General features: G+C 41.5%; 1 protein-coding gene across 6 annotated transcripts in view; it reads right to left on the reverse strand.

Moving 5' to 3' along the window:
- The window catches only part of LOC110533635 (active breakpoint cluster region-related protein), a 248,837-nt gene that overhangs the window by 59,916 nt on the left and 169,601 nt on the right, over positions 1–19,320 (reverse strand). For 5 of the 6 annotated variants that reach the window (XR_005053617.1, XM_036990050.1, XM_036990049.1 and 2 more), the window contains 2 exons: positions 6,636–6,733; positions 6,338–6,469 (listed from right to left, as the gene is read on the reverse strand). Coding sequence is in view for 5 of the 6 variants with exons in the window: in XM_036990050.1 (XP_036845945.1) it covers positions 6,338–6,469; positions 6,636–6,733 (230 nt within the window). In the remaining variant the exon portion in view is untranslated. The remainder of the gene's footprint in view (positions 1–6,337; positions 6,470–6,635; positions 6,734–19,320) is intronic. The other variant, XM_036990052.1, reaches the window with a different exon arrangement.

Consider the following 19,320-nt stretch of genomic DNA (forward strand, 5'->3'; position numbering starts at 1 on the left):
AACACTCTGTTCTCAGATAAGACAGAAATGAAAGGCCTGCGCCCAGGGGATGGGGTGAGCAGAGGGTGTGTGGGGGGTTACTACATAAAGCATTGCTGGCTTTAGCTGCCTAGACTGATGCATTTCCGCTGTATAAAAGCACCGGTCGGGGTTGTCGTCCCAAGCGTTGCGTGACCGGTCCCCTTTCAAGTCAACATCATCTTAGAAATCAGGCACTTAAATGTGATAAAAGAGTCATTTCTGAAATTCAAAAAGGCTGAAATGGAAAGTCAGTCACAGCCAGACCAACACAAAGGCCTTTCCAACCTCGCCTGGGTCTGAAAAGGCACCTTATTCCCTATATATTCCCAAAGCAGGCCCTGGCTAAAAGTAGTTCCATTTCAGACACAGTCCTCATCCAACAGGGACCAGCTAGAGAGAAGAAATAAAGCCCTTTACTGCTGTTTTAACTGACAGCCTGGAGGACAGATATTGATCAGTACTGTGATAGCCAACCTCAAAGGAGTTTAAGAGCCATTAATGTTCCCAGTCTGAGCTGAGACAGACGGGGGAAATAGCCTCTAACATGTTGTCGTTTAATGGAGGATTAGAGCTTTCACCCCTAGAGGTCAGGGGTCAGAGGTTATCTCCTGGGGGTCATAGCTGTGTGTGGAAATGAATTGCTGCCTGCCAGCTGGTACTAAATAATTGATTATTAGGCAGAGAGAGAAAGATCACAGGCATTTTATTTGTCACATGCCTCGTAAACAACAGGTGTAGACTAACAGTAAAATGCTTATTTACGGGCCCTTCCCAACAACGCAGAGAGAAAGAAAATAGAGAAATAATAACACGTAATAATACAAGTTAGAATGAATACACAATGAGTAAGGATAACTTGGCTATATACCGAGTCGATGTGAAGGGGTACAAGGTAATTGAGGGAGATATGTACATATAACTAGGAATAAAGTGACTAGTATAGATATGTATAGACAGTATAGATAATAAACAGTAACAGCAGCGTATGTGATGAGTCAAAATAAATTAGTGCAAAAAGGGTCAATACAGATAGCTATTGGTTAACTATTTAACTACCAGGACTAACTATTTAACTACCAGGACTAACTGTTTAACTACCAGGACTAACTGTTTAACTACCAGGACTAACTATTTAACTACCAGGACTAACTGTTTAACTACCAGGACTAACTGTTTAACTACCAGGACTAACTGTTTAACTACCAGGACTAACTGTTTAACAACCAGGACTAACTATTTAACTACCAGGACTAACTGTTTAACTACCAGGACTAACTGTTTAACTACCAGGACTAACTATTTAACTACCAGGACTAACTATTTAACTACCAGGACTAACTGTTTAACTACCAGGACTAACTGTTTAACTACCAGGACTAACTGTTTAACTACCAGGACTAACTATTTAACTACCAGGACTAACTGTTTAACTACCAGGACTAACTGTTTAACTACCAGGCCTAACTATTTAACAACCAGCACTAACTATTTAACTACCAGGACTAACTGTTTAACTACCAGGACTAACTGTTTAACTACCAGGACTAACTGTTTAACTACCAGGACTAACTATTTAACTAACAGGACTAACTATTTAACTACCAGGACTAACTATTTAACTACCAGGACTAACTGTTTAACAACCAGGACTAACTGTTTAACTACCAGGACTAACTGTTTAACAACCAGGACTAACTATTTAACTACCAGGACTAACTGTTTAACTACCAGGACTAACTATTTAACTACCAGGACTAACTATTTAACTACCAGGACTAACTATTTAACTACCAGGACTAACTATTTAACTACCAGGACTAACTATTTAACTACCAGGACTATTTAACTACCAGGACTAACTATTTAGCAGTCTTATAGCTTGGAGGTAGAAGCTCTTCAGGGTCCTGTTGGTTCCAGACTTGGCGCATCAGTACCGCTTGTGTACGCTGTGTGTGTGTGCATTGGAGCGGCTGACCCTCAGAGAGACACACACCAGTTTGACCTCACCAGGCACCACAGGGCCCCCGGTTTCCATGGAAATAAGTCTGATTGATCAGAACTAAAAGAGACCCTTACTTATGGCAATCTGAGTGGGACGGGCACTGCAGTGTTCTTCAGTGGCATGACTATCTAATAGTTTCAATGCATCCTAAAACAGCATCTTACTGCACATGTCACATGTATATTGATATAGCATGAGCCAACTTAACTTGACACCTTCTTTACAGAAACAAAATATCCTCTGACGGAAAATGGCAATATTGAAAAGTCATTACAGGACATAGTTAACTTTCATCTGTGAAGAAAATAAATAAAAAGCAACTTTGCTGCATGATACGCCCATGTAAGGCCTTTTAGCATTCTGGAGTCTTGTTAAACAAATCTGTTAGGTCTCAAGAGAGGACAACAAAACATTTCCGCTCCTTTCAGAGGAGCTTGACGAGAAACGAAACAAGAGCTCCAAGAAAAAGTCTCACCCACGAGGTGGGTATGACCTCTGACCCACGAGGTGGGTATGACCTCTGACCCACGAGGTGGGTATGACCTCTGACCCACGAGGTGGGTATGACCTCTGACCCACGAGGTGGGTATGACCTCTGACCCCCGAGGTGGGTATGACCTCTGACCCCCGAGGTGGGTATGACCTCTGACCCACGAGGTGGGTATGACCTCAGACCCACGAGGTGGGTATGACCTCAGACCCACGAGGTGGGTATGACCTCAGACCCACGAGGTGGGTATGACCTCAGACCCACGAGGTGGGTATGACCTCTGACCCACGAGGTATGACCTCTGACCCACGAGGTATGACCTCTGACCCACGAGGTATGACCTCTGACCCACGAGGTATGACCTCTGACCCACGAGGTATGACCTCTGACCCACGAGGTATGATCTCTCACCCACGAGGTATGACCTCTGACCCACGAGGTATGACCTCTGGAAGAAAGGGAAGGACTTCATCCATGTAAACTCTGTAGCCTTAGATCACCTAAACTACATGTTAGTAACTAAGTGTTTGCATGTAAACTACTGTGAAGTCCCTTAATAAACATCTCTGTCCGTTTACTACAATGTCCCCTATACTCCATTTAAGGTTCTGGAAGTGTTATTGTCTGTCTGCTGCAGTTAATTCAAGGTTAAATACATTTTTAAAAGGTCCCTCTCTACAGTGTCCCTATCCCTTAAGCAGCACTATTCCACACAACAACAGTCACATACTATCAGGGACGTGGTCTCTCACTCTCACCCCAGAGAGCTGATGCCATCACAGCAAATACTGAGAAGTTTCTCTCTTTTCAGCTCAACCAAGCCCCTCTCTCTCTCTCTGTTGAGTCACTGGCTGCTCCCCTCTTTCTCTCGTGCGCTCCTACTGCAGAGTGGAACTCTCTCCTCTCACCCAGCAACCACAACACTCATCACCAATCCTTTTCCCACAATCTCCCATCCTGGGACTAAACATGCCATTCTCTTCACTTTTAACCCTTCCTCTTCCCCAAATCAAGCTAGCAGTGGTGAATAACAGATGTATTTGTTCATTTGCAGCAACATGGCTGTTGGCTGGGAGGCCGTGTGTTTTCCCAGAAGACAGTGTGCCTCTCTGCCAGGCTGTTGCACCCCTGTGAGTGAGTAGTGGGCACATATTTTAGCCATGGACATGACAGGCTGCAGTGAAGTTGGTATGAGGCAGGTCTGCAGCTCAGTGCCCCCTCCCACACACACACTTATCCAACACAGCCTCCAGAGTCTAGCGTTCCACTCCTGTCAAAGAGCTAACAGGCCGACCCATCCACTCCTCCTCCTCTGCAGCTGTGCAGGAAGAAGAGAATCCCCATTAACCCATTAGTGGGGGTTAGGGCTGATAAGAATTACAGTGGAATATAATCTGGTTCAACAGGTGCCTGGCCAAAGATCAGAAGGTGTTTTAATTAAGCTTTTAATTAGCCCTTTTCCCTCCATTTGACTAATCCTGGTCTGCAGTTCAGAGCAGGAAATAAAACCTGATAGAATACATCATTGGTAGTTATCTCATTATTGTTGGTGCTCTACTGCAATGGTTCCCAACTCCAGTTCTCCTGTACCCCCAACAGTACACATTTGTATTGTAAAAACTAATCATCAAGCCCTCAATGAGTTGAATTAGGTGAGTTTGTCCAGGGCAACAACAAAAATGTGCCGTTGGGAGTAATGGAGTTGGGAAAATCTGCTTTACTGTACTGCAAAGTAAAAGTGTATATTGTACAGTAGGAGTTTGTGGAGCAGTAGTAGCAGGAGTGTTTACTGTATGGAGTACTGCATGTTTCTGATAAACATTACAACAACCAATAATAATTTATGATACTTCAGAAACCGTTAGAGACTATCACTAAAGGAACAGTGGTATGACACATGCAGGGACAAAATGGATTCCACATATGGGCTATGATGATGCCTGACATCTCAGCATTGCATTGCTAGAAAATGTGGACATTCCTCAGTTAGTACGAAGAGTTAGTACGCACAGAGGACCATTCAACTAACAGCCCAGAGGTCCTCTCTGGTTCACTAGAGGCAAATAAAACCTTCTCTATCTAAACAGCATTTCCACAGTTAGTCAGAGAAAAGGAAACAGGGAACCATTTAAACAGCCCTCTAAAAACAAACTCTCTTCAAATTGGACTGCCAATGAGGGGGAAGTGAAGTGTCATTCATCACTATACTTGAAGAGGAAGAGAAGCATTGACACGTCAGTCAAGGACAGAAAACACAAGACAAACTTCAAATAACTTAAGAGATACTGGAGTGTAAGATAGGAAAGGAACACAACCACAATCCTGGACAATAGGTTGTTATTCATATAGTATGCATCAAAGTAGGACATCTTAGTACAACTGTATGTTCTCCACACAACACTAGTTCATGTTGCATCATTTGTAGAAAACAACTGTCTATGACTGATCTGAAAGGAATAATGTACATGTCCCTCAGTATTTCTACTTCTGACTACTCCTCTATACCAGGGGCCTGGTTCCTGAATAATGTACATGTCCCTCAGTATTTCTACTTCTGACTACTCCTCTATACCAGGGGCCTGGTTCCTGAATAATGTACATGTCCCTCAGTATTTCTACTTCTGACTACTCCTCTATACCAGGGGCCTGGTTCCTGAATAATGTACATGTCCCTCAGTATTTCTACTTCTGACTACTCCTCTATACCAGGGGCCTGGTTCCTGAATAATGTACATGTCCCTCAGTATTTCTACTTCTGACTACTCCTCTATACCAGGGGCCTGGTTCCTGAATAATGTACATGTCCCTCAGTATTTCTACTTCTGACTACTCCTCTATACCAGGGGCCTGGTTCCTGAATAATGTACATGTCCCTCAGTATTTCTACTTCTGACTACTCCTCTATACCAGGGGCCTGGTTCCTGAATAATGTACATGTCCCTCAGTATTTCTACTTCTGACTACTCCTCTATACCAGGGGCCTGGTTCCTGAATAATGTACATGTCCCTCAGTATTTCTACTTCTGACTACTCCTCTATACCAGGGGCCTGGTTCCTGAATAATGTACATGTCCCTCAGTATTTCTACTTCTGACTACTCCTCTATACCAGGGGCCTGGTTCCTGAATAATGTACATGTCCCTCAGTATTTCTACTTCTGACTACTCCTCTATACCAGGGGCCTGGTTCCTGAGACTACCCAGGGCTCAAACAGTGCGAACATTTTATTTGCATATGTGCCTAAATATTTAGCTGTGCGACTAGAAATGTACATTTAGAAGCACCAGTATGGCTAGAAAATGTAAGGATTCTAGCTTTAAGGCCTCAAATATTTTTCATTGTGCTCCTAAATTCCTTTGTGTGCTCCTACATGTTTCAACTTAGACACACACGTGCTCCTTGTTAAAAAGGTCAGCGTAGAGGCCTGCTACTATATGAGGGGGGAACAACAACCTAACCACAGACTGTAATACACAACCCAAACATGTTACAGTCACAGGACATTCTGAGTGAGACGGTTTTATAGGGTCTTTTCACACAAGGAGGAAAACCCCTAGCGCACACACACACATACACGTCAATGGCAACCCACCATCACGAAACTCATCTATTGTACACAAGAGGCCAGACAACAACAATTGTGAGTCACACGACGGAGAAGAGTCTGAGCTGAATGTATATCTCCATAGTCTACTGATGTACATAGGAGCTTGTGGTACACTATGTTTCTGCCAAGCCCATACATGCGTATGGAATAAGCATACAGTGAGCATACAGTGAGTTTGGTTTCATGATGTGAGTTTTTTCCCCCACTATCTCCTTACCTGCACCTGGCCCTTGCCCATGATGATGTCCACGATCTCATTGTCATCTTTGTTGAGCTTGGTCTTGTCGTAACATTTCTCGTAGCACAGGATCCGCAGGCACTGAGAACCCTCCAGCTCAATTTCAAACTCCTATTGGACAATGTACAGTCAGGACAGGCTTCAATGTCCTATTGACCAGATTCTGTATGATGGAGTACTGGAATTGGAGTGAATATGAGTAAAATGTCCTCTTGACAACATAACTGACAGTAATATGATCTGAATATTGGAGCTCTGTGTGGTGTTGGTCTCTCACCTCGTTCCACTGTGGTTCCGTGGTGTCTCTGAAGACGCGGGTCTTGGCCTTGCTGACAAAGTAGCCATAAGAGTCCACCTCTAGGGTACAGTACAGATCTGAACAGGACAGAGACACAGGGTACAGTGCAGATCTGAACAGGACACAGAGACACAGGGTACAGTACAGATCTGAACAGGACATAGAGACAGGGTACAGTACAGATCTGAACAGGACAGAGACACAGAGTACAGTACAGATCTGAACAGGACACAGACACAGGGTACAGTACAGATCTGAACAGGACACAGAGACACAGGGTACAGTACAGATCTGAACAGGACACAGAGACACAGGGTACAGTACAGATCTGAACAGGACAGAGACACAGGGTACAGTACAGATCTGAACAGGACACAGAGACACAGAGTACAGTACAGATCTGAACAGGACAGAGACACAGGGTACAGTACAGATCTGAACAGGACAGAGACACAGGGTACAGTACAGATCTGAACAGGACACAGAGACACAGGGTACAGTACAGATCTGAACAGGACAGAGACACAGGGTACAGTACAGATCTGAACAGGACACAGAGACACAGAGTACAGTACAGATCTGAACAGGACAGAGACACAGGGTACAGTACAGATCTGAACAGGACACAGAGAACAGTACAGATCTGAACAGGACATAGAGACACAGGGTACAGTACAGATCTGAACAGGACATAGACAGGGTACAGTACAGATATGAACAGGACATAGACACAGGGTACAGTACAGATCTGAACAGGACAGAGACACAGGGTACAGTACAGATTTGAACAGGACACAGAGACACAGAGTACAGTACAGATCTGAACAGGACAGAGACACAGGGTACAGTACAGATCTGAACAGGACACAGAGAACAGTACAGATCTGAACAGGACACAGAGACACAGGGTACAGTACAGATCTGAACAGGACAGAGACACAGGGTACAGTACAGATCTGAACAGGACACAGAGACACAGGGTACAGTACAGATCTGAACAGGACACAGAGACAGAGTACAGTACAGATCTGAAACAGGACAGAGACACAGGGTACAGTACAGATCTGAACAGGACACAGAGACACAGAGTACAGTACAGATCTGAACAGGACACAGAGACACAGAGTACAGTACAGATCTGAACAGGACACAGAGACACAGAGTACAGTACAGATCTGAACAGGACACAGAGACACAGAGTACAGTACAGATCTGAACAGGACAGAGACACAGGGTACAGTACAGATCTGAAACAGGACAGAGACACAGGGTACAGTACAGATCTGAACAGGACACAGAGACACAGGGTACAGTACAGATCTGAACAGGACACAGAGACACAGGGTACAGTACAGATCTGAACAGGACAGAGACACAGGGTACAGTACAGATCTGAACAGGACACAGAGACACAGAGTACAGTACAGATCTGAACAGGACAGAGACACAGGGTACAGTACAGATCTGAACAGGACAGAGACACAGGGTACAGTACAGATCTGAACAGGACACAGAGACACAGGGTACAGTACAGATCTGAACAGGACAGAGACACAGGGTACAGTACAGATCTGAACAGGACACAGAGACACAGAGTACAGTACAGATCTGAACAGGACACAGAGAACAGTACAGATCTGAACAGGACATAGAGACACAGGGTACAGTACAGATCTGAACAGGACATAGACAGGGTACAGTACAGATATGAACAGGACATAGACACAGGGTACAGTACAGATCTGAACAGGACAGAGACACAGGGTACAGTACAGATCTGAACAGGACACAGAGACACAGAGTACAGTACAGATCTGAACAGGACAGAGACACAGGGTACAGTACAGATCTGAACAGGACACAGAGAACAGTACAGATCTGAACAGGACACAGAGACACAGGGTACAGTACAGATCTGAACAGGACAGAGACACAGGGTACAGTACAGATCTGAACAGGACACAGAGACACAGGGTACAGTACAGATCTGAACAGGACACAGAGACAGAGTACAGTACAGATCTGAAACAGGACAGAGACACAGGGTACAGTACAGATCTGAACAGGACACAGAGACACAGAGTACAGTACAGAGCTGAACAGGACACAGAGACACAGAGTACAGTACATATCTGAACAGGACACAGAGACACAGAGTACAGTACAGATCTGAACAGGACACAGAGACACAGAGTACAGTACAGATCTGAACAGGACAGAGACACAGGGTACAGTACAGATCTGAAACAGGACAGAGACACAGGGTACAGTACAGATCTGAACAGGACAGAGACACAGGGTAGAGTACAGATCAGAACAGGACACAGAGACACAGGGTACAGTACAGATCTGAACAGGACACAGAGACACAGGATACAGTACAGATCTGAACAGGACAGAGACACAGGGTACAGTACAGATCTGAACAGGACAGAGACACAGGGTACAGTACAGATCTGAACAGGACACAGAGACACAGAGTACAGTACAGATCTGAACAGGACAGAGACACAGGGTACAGTACAGATCTGAACAGGACACAGAGAACAGTACAGATCTGAACAGGACACAGAGACACAGGGCACAGTACAGATCTGAACAGGACAGAGACACAGGGTACAGTACAGATCTGAACAGGACACAGAGAACAGTACAGATCTGAACAGGACATAGACACAGGGTACAGTACAGATCTGAACAGGACACAGAGGAGTTAGACATCACAGTGAGTCTGTGGATCTAAAATAATCAGCAATTATAACACAATAATATCAATATCAACAGTAAATGGATAAACATTTTCCTTAGTGCCAGGATGATAGCAGTATCGTTAGATTTTGTTCCATGGCTAAAATACGAAGCAGACCAAACTCTTTGGTCCTTTAAAAACCTGCTGTATGTAAAATATGATGTGCTTCAGCTTGTAAAATCAATTAATGTGACTCTGGATGACAACATAATCATGTTTGTTTCCAACATTTGGGCTGTTTTCCTAAAGAAGTTCAATCGCTTCATGTTTGTTTCCATGCCACAATACTAAATGAGTATCACGACACTGATATTGTTCCGGTCCTAATTTTCAGAATTGTACCACAACTGTGTAGAGTTAGACCATTTCTATATGAATGGTCAATCCACTGAAAATGTGTTTCTCAACCCCTTACCACCGAATGGTAGAGGCCTGCATTACTGACAGAATGAACACGGAACACAGACATGACTGGGCACAGCACACCATTACAATATCTCCCCAGCACTGGTTTAAGAGACCGAGCCAGAGGCCTCTCTCGTCATCCCTGCTGGGGTCCCTGGGGTCTCCACTGCTCTCTGACAGCATGATGGATGGCTACCTACTATGCCCCTGACCCTGGGAGTCACCACAGCTACACACACAGTCACATCACCCAGGCACAGAACTAGTGACACTATTTACACTGTAGCACAGTCACACATGACTTAGCAACATGAAAACAATGGCATGACCCATGTCTGTCTGGGTCTGGCTCATATACCTATATTCATCTCTGGGTTAGGGTATCATACCAGTTGAGGTATGGATGACCGTCAGTCTTCTGTCACAGAACAAGAACAGCACAGGGATCCAAACAAGAGAGTGGACTGGCATATTCTTCTGTCTTGGATAAGGTAGATATTAGGAGGGGGATAGTACCCAGTTGAGGTGTGGCAGGATAATTTAATCCAGGATCCATTTAATTCCTGCTCGTTTTCCAGCACACTGAACCTCTGATGTAATCATCACTCACAAGGAATCATTTAGTATGGGGAGTGTGACCATAGTCCTATGATCTCTTGTCACAATATAAAAACAGGCCTTATATCAATAATCAGACACTGCAAACAGTTAAATGGTTTATGATAAGCACATATTTATTAATGGTATAATGTCCTTTTTGTAAATGATTACCTGGTATTTCCTCATTGATTATAGAGGTTATCTGTTAATATCCTGGTCAGAGAACTGACGGACAACGGGAAGCGTTCCAGAAAGCTTTAAGAAAGGTTTTCAAGAAAGGTTTATTCAGTGTAAGGGAATAGTTTCTTATCCCGGGTGGACATACCTGTTCATATCCCAGATTGTATTTTTGATAAAAACATGGTTGCACTGTTATTGATGTGTGTGTGAAGATGTTTAGACACTAATTCACGCTGTTGAATGTTAATTGAACAGGATGTGAAAGGGCTTCTTCCCATTGGTCAGATGCATGATCGGTATTGATAATTAAACCCTGTCATTTCTGTGTGAGTACAGACTAAGACAGGCAGGGTAAGATTGGCATACTGCCGGGTACAGGAATGATTGAAGCCTGGCATTTCTTTTGAGTTGATTAGGCCTACTTTTTATTCATCGTCCTGTTTATTTGTTTTTGTAAATAATTGTACAGTCACCAGCTTATTATCTTCACGTTTGCTAATAAAAAGCTGCTGTCTGGGAAAGAAAAAAACACATCTTCCTCGTCTGCCTCCTCACTGTTCCAACCCAACCACATGGTCAACCTTACAGGTGGGCAAACTGACCATCTGGGGTGTTTTCAAAATGGAGTCACGTTTTAATAATTATACAACATTCGCCACATGGTTGATTTAACAAAGTGAGAGGAAGGGGCCCTGTCACAGTACCACGATCATCTCTGACACTAACTACTGTCAATATAATTTAGTAAGTCAAAGACTACCTTCCCACAGTGCACTACTTTTGAGACTTATGGACCCTGGTCAAAAAGCTCTGGTCAAAAGTAGTGCACTATTGTGAATAGGGTGCATTTGGTACGCAGAAAATGTTACAGTTAAGACCACATTTTTGGACATAGGCCTAGTGTGCTCCGCCATTGAAGTGAGTTCATAGAGAGTTAGAACAAGGTAGTTTATCACTGTTAATGACCACAGAAATAGCATTTGGCTCTGTTAAGAGAAGAACCATTTCGGAAGCACAACTCCCCAATGTGTCAGATTTACACACCGGCAAACTCTGTTCAGACGGTGTGTAAACCAAAAACCACTCAAGGAAACATTCATACTCCTGGACCACTCAGATTTATCGAGAAGTTTATTTTTCCTCCATATCTGAAATAGGTTTATATGCCTGAAATCTTGCACTAAAAAACAGGGCCAGAGGGAACATATTTAGCCTCGTTTTCATTTGTCCTAGCTAGTAGTGTTGCCAGAGGAGAATTCAGAAATGGGACATGAGGAAGTGAAAGAGAGCTGGCGACTGAAAGTGATTGGTTGAATAAGCCCTGAGGGCTGTCATTTCATTGGCAGACCTCTTCCTGCTGTTGTATAAAGGGTTAAATCTGGTTGTCAGTGAGGGGTCTGAGCGAGGTCACACACACATACTGTCTATCGGGGTTAATGGATACTGTCCTGACTCTGTCCAGATGACCTGGAAGTTGACCCCCTCCCTTTTTGTGTGTCCTCTTTCCTAATCCTAGCCTGTAGCTGTGTGTTAAGTGGTAGGTGAAACAGTGGGCAGGGAAACAGAGACTCAAACAGTCACGCTGAAGACTTAAAGTAGAGGTTGTCTTATTTTTTTTTAGCATTTACATTTTGGATGAGCTGAAGAATCACAAGGAATTCAGCAAAAATATGTTTAATTTAAGTATTCCCACAAAAAAAAGTAAAAAAAGACTCAATGTGTCTCAAGGTATGAAATTATTGTTATTTTTAAAGTCAATCTCTTTTTGGGCTTAGTTGTAGTACATTTTCAATGTACCAATTATTATATTATTCTCCAGCCCCCTGATCAACTATATCGGCCGGCAGGCTGAATCTAGTTGCCCACCCCTGACTTAAAGCAATCAGTATATGTAGACTGTAGAAGAACAATGTAGAAGAACAACAAGACGTAGAGACGGAGGGGGGAGAAGGCTGCTTTATAGTGTGGGAGTCCCTTCCCCTCTGTGTTTTCCAACCACCTCCCAAACACAGATCCTTATTGTAACATGAACAATCTACCGCTTTATTTAGAACATATTGGAAGAAATCGGAACTCAAAAGGAACATTATGAAGAAGGAAACTGTAATCAGATTATTTCTCATTGGCTCCAGAATGATGACACTAATAAAAGGAGTAAAGGAAAAACAGAAAAGCAGAGGGCTGGATAACATGAAGCATTACAGTACTAGTTCAAATCTCCAATATGGTATTTTACTGTATATTTTACTGTGTTGTGTATATTATAATGCTGAATGAAACCACCACATATCCATCTTATAGATGTGTTATTATAATGCTCAGTGGTGTAGAAGATGACACCTTTATTCTAGGTCAATGTTTCCCCTCATTTTTGTATCGTATTTTTGGGGCGAACAAGTAGACTTCTAGAATCTTCCACTGACCCACTTCTGAAATGTTGCCCTGAGATGAAATTGAACTCTGCTTCCTATTGGATGAAACTGTGTGTGGCAACAGTGATAAGACCATTTTAATAGGACATGTTTGTACATACTCCAGAACTGTGTGCCTTAATCATATTGTAATGAATGTAGGAGCCATATGTTGTAGTGTGCTATGGGCTACTGTATTATTATACATACACACAATCATACCAACACACAGGCACACACTCTTATGCAAGGGACAAAATGGGTGACAGATGACTTGTACACAAACAATATGCCCTAAAGGCAGAATCAGAGCAATACAAAATGTGAGGACAGAGACCAGGGAAGCCGACAATAAAACTAAACATTAAATGACAGATGGTCTCCAGTCTCCATAACGAGCCTTTTCTAAAGAATCAGGGGATTTCCTAACAAATTAAGACCTCTCTATAAGACGGCATCCAAATGGCATCATACACAGACAAACACGTTTGTACCAGTACTTACTTTATTACAAGTCAACCAACATAATATTTTCGACCATATCACAGGTTCCAACCCAAGTGCCAATGTGATTTAGCAAACTTCAGGCGATGCTATGGTTAGATGGCATGAAAATAGAGCTCTTTGGCCAAGTACACCAATCCCAATACACTAAACGTTTGACTGGTACTGTATATAACATTATATTGGTTGCAAGAATGTTGTATAATCATTTACATTGAAAAATTCTACGTTTTGAATCAATCGCTGTTTTGTGTTTCAGTTCATAAACCATCTGCAGAGAAAAATGGGAGAAACTTCCCAATTTTTTCCTATTTTGCAATCTATATGGCACAGCTGTCAATGTTTTGGTCCTATAATGAAACTGGTATACTTTTTCATTTATCACAATTCTCTTTAGCCAATTTTGGTCTTTAATGCAGGGCCGACAGTCAAGTTCCTTACTTTTCCCCCTTCTACTTTCCTCTTCCATTTTTGCAGTAAAATTGCAATTAGTTGGTTGTAATCTTGGGTTAAGCAGACATTTCCATATTTTTTGTTAACTGCATGTGTGGCATAACTCCACCAGTCTTATTTATGATATAATTTACAAACAAAAATGTTTTAATATATATATATATATATTTTTTTATTATTGTATTTGTGTTTAACCGTAATATTTTTGTAATATTTATTCTATATTTTCTGGTGGTTTAAACTGAAATTGCAACCAACTTTCTATGGCTTGTTTTCAAAATAGCAATATTTTGGAGATTATTTCATTTTCAAATAACTGAAAATGAGAGGCTGTGATCTGAATAAAGGCCGTTCTTGAACATGGGATGAGACATTATTACTAATCTGCTAGAGAACCAGCGCGAATTTAAGTATAACTTTTGAATGACAATCCTTTAGTGAGAGGTGTAATGCTTTAATATTTAATCATTTCTGCCCTCTGAATTCATATTCGTTATATAAATAGGCCAGTATAATTTTGTCTCGCTTGCCGTTCCAAATAAAATGGAATCATTTTTGATCATATCATTTAAAAAAAAACAAGTTGTTAGGTGCAGGCAAGGCAATAGGCAAACAGGTAAACTGTGATATGACTAAAGAGTTCATGAGGGTGATTTTTCCACAAATAGACAGTTATTTTCCTTTCCACAGTAGCAAGATCTTATCCATTTTGCTAACTTTTTTATTAAAATGTATTGTAATGAGATCATTTCTTTCTTTCAGAAAATGAATACCGAGTATGTCCACTTCACCATCAGACCATTTCATTGGTTAACTACACGTAAATAAAATGTGTGATCCAATACATATAGTACAAGTCATTCATTGGTTGTAATCCAGGGGTTAGAAAAAGTATCTAGATCATCTATGAGGCTGTGGATCCAAATTGTGGATTAAAAAGAAAACATGAATCAGCGTACATTGACACCTTTGTTTTTAAGTCTCGGATTTCTAGGCCCTTGATATTATTGTTGGATCTGAATTTAATAGCTAACATTTCGATGGCCATAATAAATAGATATCTCGATAATGGACAACCTTGTTTTACTCCTTTTGACAGTTTAAAGCTTTGAGAAGTAGCCATTATTTACTATTTTACAGCTAGGGTTACTATACATAACTTTAACCCATTATATAAGAGATTCTCAAAAATTTAAATATTCCAGGCATTTATATATAAATTCCAGACATACTTTATCAAAAGTGTTTTTAAAGTCAGCTCTGAGTACACCAAAAAGGTTTGGTATATCTCAAACTGGTAGGCCAACCAGTCCTGGAGTTTTCCTGGACTTAAAGGCTTTAATTGCATCAATAAGTTCCTCATATGTAATTTGGCCTTCACATGAGTATTTCTGTACATATGTTAATTTTACATTATTAATAGGAAACAATCCTAACAATTAACTTTGGTTAGTGGAGATGGGGAGGAGACAAACAAAAACATATGCTTAAAGTACTTTGCTTCCTCTTTCATAAATATAGTTTGATGAATCATGGGTGACTCAATTTGCAACAAATTTCAGTAAATTATTTTGGTAGAATTTCTATTTAGATGATTTAAAAAAATATTTGGTGAATTTTTCCCCATATTTCATCCAGTTTACTTATTTTTTTATAATAAATTACACTGGATCTTTCTGGAATAAGTTCCTCCATTTCTTTTTGTTTTTCCTCTAACTTATTCTGTGCCTCTATGGTACAGTTTTTATTGCTATCTGACTGTACTGTTAGTCCCTCCATTTCCTTCCTTAATATGGATTATTTTAATTTTAATAACTTTTCTTTTATAGATGAGTATTGAATTGCATGGCCTCTGAGGGCACATTTAAAAGTGTCCCATACAATAAGGGGACCTGCTGTACCTATGTTATGTTTGAAAAAGTCAGTTATTCATTCTTCGGTTCTGGTTAAAAACAAGATGTCATCCAATATCCTTGCTCACGTGTAAATTCTGTAAGAGTAATGTATATGCCAATTATTTGATGGCCCGACCCCTTTTTATCCCCGATCAACACTTTTTGAACTTTTGGTGCCAGAGAAAATGACATAAGGTAGTTGTCAAGACAACTAGCTTAATTGAGCCTCCGCCATGTATATCAAATCAAACTTTACTTGTCACATGCGCCGGATACAACATGTGTAGACCTTACTGTGAAATGCTTGCAAGCCCTTAACCAACAGTGCAGTTTAGGTCAGAATATTTAAGCCTCCATATATCCACAAATTCCATTACACAGTGCATTTGGAAAGTATTCAGACCCCTTGACTTTTTCCACATAATGTTACGTTACAGCATTATTCATTATAAATACTTTCAATCTACACACTATACTCCAAAATGACAAAGCAAAAACATGTCCTTGAGTGGTCCAGCCAGAACCCGGACTTGAACCCGAACATCTCTGGAGAGACCTGAAAATAGCTGTGCAGCGATGCTCCCCATCCAACCTGACAGAGCTTGAGAAATCGGAGAAACTCCCCAAATACAGGTGTGCCAAGCTTGTAGCGTCAAGACTCGAGGCTGTAATCGCTGCCAAGGGTGCTTCAACAAAGTACTGAGTAAAGGGTCTGAATGCTTACGGAAATATGATATTTCCATAGTGTTTCTATACATTTGCAAAATTTTCTAAAAACTTTTATTTTTTCTTTGTCATTATGGGGTATTGTGTGTCGATTGATGAGGGGGGAAAAAATAATAAATGAATATATATATTTAATCCATTTTAGAATAAGGCATAACAAAACACATAACACATAACACAATGTGGAAAAAGTCAAGGGGTCTGAATACTTTCTGAAGGCACTCTATATTTGTATTTTGTTGTTGTACTTCTTACCCTTTTTCTCCCCAGTTTCGTGATATCCAATTAGTAGGTACAGTCTTGTCCCATCGCTGCAACTCCTGTATGGACTCGGGAGAGGCGAAGGTCGAGAGCCATGTGTCCTCCGAAACACGACCCTGCCAAGCCGCACTGCTTCTTGACACACTGCTCGCTTACCCCGGAAGCCAGTCGCACCAATGTGTCGAAGGAAACGCTGTACAACTGGCGACCATGTCAGCGAGTCGCTAGAGCGCGATGGGACAAGGACATCCCAACCGACCAGGCCCTACCTTAACCAGGACGACGCTGGGCCAATCGTGCGCCACCTCATGGGTCTCCCGGTCGCGGCTGTCTGTGAGACAGCCTGGGATCGAACCCAGGTCTGTAGTGACGCCTAAAGCACTTAGACCACTGCGCCACTCGAGAGGCACCAGACTTTTCCAAACACAAAAATACACCCTATCTTCCATCACAATACACCCACATACTGTGCTTTTGATGTCCTCGGTTATCTATGTTTTTATCTCTACCGTGTTGATTCCTACCTAACTTTAGGCTTTTGATGTCCTCTGTTATCTGTGTTTTTACCCCTAACGTGTTGATTCCTACCTAACTTCAGGCTTTTGATGTCCTCTGTTATCTGTGTTTTTATCTCTAACGTGTTGATTCCTACCGAACTTCAGGCTTTTGATGTCCTCTGTTATCTGTGTTTTTACCCCTAACGTGTTGATTCCTACCGAACTTCAGGCTTTTGATGTCCTCTATGTTTTTATCTCTACCGTGTTGATTCCTACCTAACTTCAGGCTTTTGATGTCCTCGGTTATCTATGTTTTTATCTCTACCGTGTTGATTCCTACCGAACTTCAGGCTTTTGATGTCCTCGGTTATCTATGTTTTTATCTCTACCGTGTTGATTCCTACCGAACTTCAGGCTTTTGATGTCCTCGGTTATCTATGTTTTTATCTCTACCGTGTTGATTCCTACCGAACTTCAGGCTTTTGATGTCCTCTGTTATCTGTGTTTTTACCCCTAACGTGTTGATTCCTACCGAACTTCAGGCTTTTGATGTCCTCTGTTATCTATGTTTTTATCTCTAACGTGTTGATTCCTACCGAACTTCAGGCTTTTCAGTACTTTGTGTTCCAGTTCCTTATAAATGAAGATGTATTATTTCAATAATGATCCTTTCTTCTAATGCTGGCTTTATCTATTTATAAATACTACAAGTAGAAAGTTGAGTACTAATTATTACAACATTATTACAACATTCCCAATTTTGAATGGTATAGTGTATTTGTAGTTTATTTCTTTATCAAGTGTTGTATTTACATTTGTATTACAATCCCTACCATGGATAATATTGGGTGTTCCATTATTTGACTCCTCTATGGGAACTTTGTATTATTTACAATAGCCATGGAGTAGTCGTGGTGTCTCAGAACAGTTGGTTATTAATATACAGTTTGTAGACTACAAGAGGTACACATTTTCCTTGAAGTCTATTCACCTTGAAGTGTGGGTACAGAACTTTGCGCCGGTCTGCAATTTCCTTCGGGAACTGATCATTCATTCCTATTTTTGTGCCAGCGAGTCTTTTGTCCAGGCTATTAACTATTATTTCAATCTTTTAAAAAAGCTAATTTGGCAAACCATTGGGAGCTCGTATGTATCGCTATCCTCTCCTTCTGAAATGGTGTACACGTTAAAATCTGAGTTTGTCGACAGTATCGCCTGGGATCTGTAGCGCTTTAAGGAGGAATTCTTTCACCACGCTTTCAGGCTCTTCACCTTAACTTTCTTTAATACCAGTAAGTATCAGATTTTGTCGCCTGGGACCTAATCTGTATTACAAGTACGACTTACAAGTACGACTTCTCTCAGAAGCATTCTCCTTAACTTAACTCCTTAACTTAATGTCCGTTTCAATAGTATTGACTGTCCCTTTTAGCTTGTTTGTTTCTTTCTCCATTGTCACAGCTTTTTCACCACTCATTTCAAGGCTCCTTCATTTCTTTACTGACAAGTTCAATACTCCCCATTTATTGATTTTAGCAGGTCGGTTTCCACTCTTACCTTACCAGGTGTTGAAAAACATAAATCGGTGTCCGTCGAGGAATCTCGTAGTTCTTACATGGAGTTTGGTTCTCCATTTTTTCCCTGATTACTCCAACATGTTTTGACCTCGACTGCGTTCATAATATTTATCAATAAACTTCTCTAGCCTTGTACATTTTTGGGGGTTAATATCCAGCTTGTGAGTAAATGGATCAGTAGCGCTACTATTTAGTCAGTTTTAGAGATAATGAATATTGCTTCTTCAGTCCGCCATCACACTTCCCTTCAGTGCATTTCCTCAGTTTTTCGTCCCTGTGCTGAACCAGGTGTCAGGAAGAGAGGGAGGGAAATAGGTTATGGGGTCATTTTGTCCCTGTGCTGAACCAGGTGTCAGGAAGAGAGGGAGGGAAATAGGTTATGGGGTTATTTTGTCCCTGTGCTGAA

Source organism: Oncorhynchus mykiss, chromosome 10 (assembly GCF_013265735.2).
Source record: "Oncorhynchus mykiss isolate Arlee chromosome 10, USDA_OmykA_1.1, whole genome shotgun sequence".
NCBI classification, from domain to species: Eukaryota; Metazoa; Chordata; class Actinopteri; order Salmoniformes; family Salmonidae; genus Oncorhynchus; species Oncorhynchus mykiss.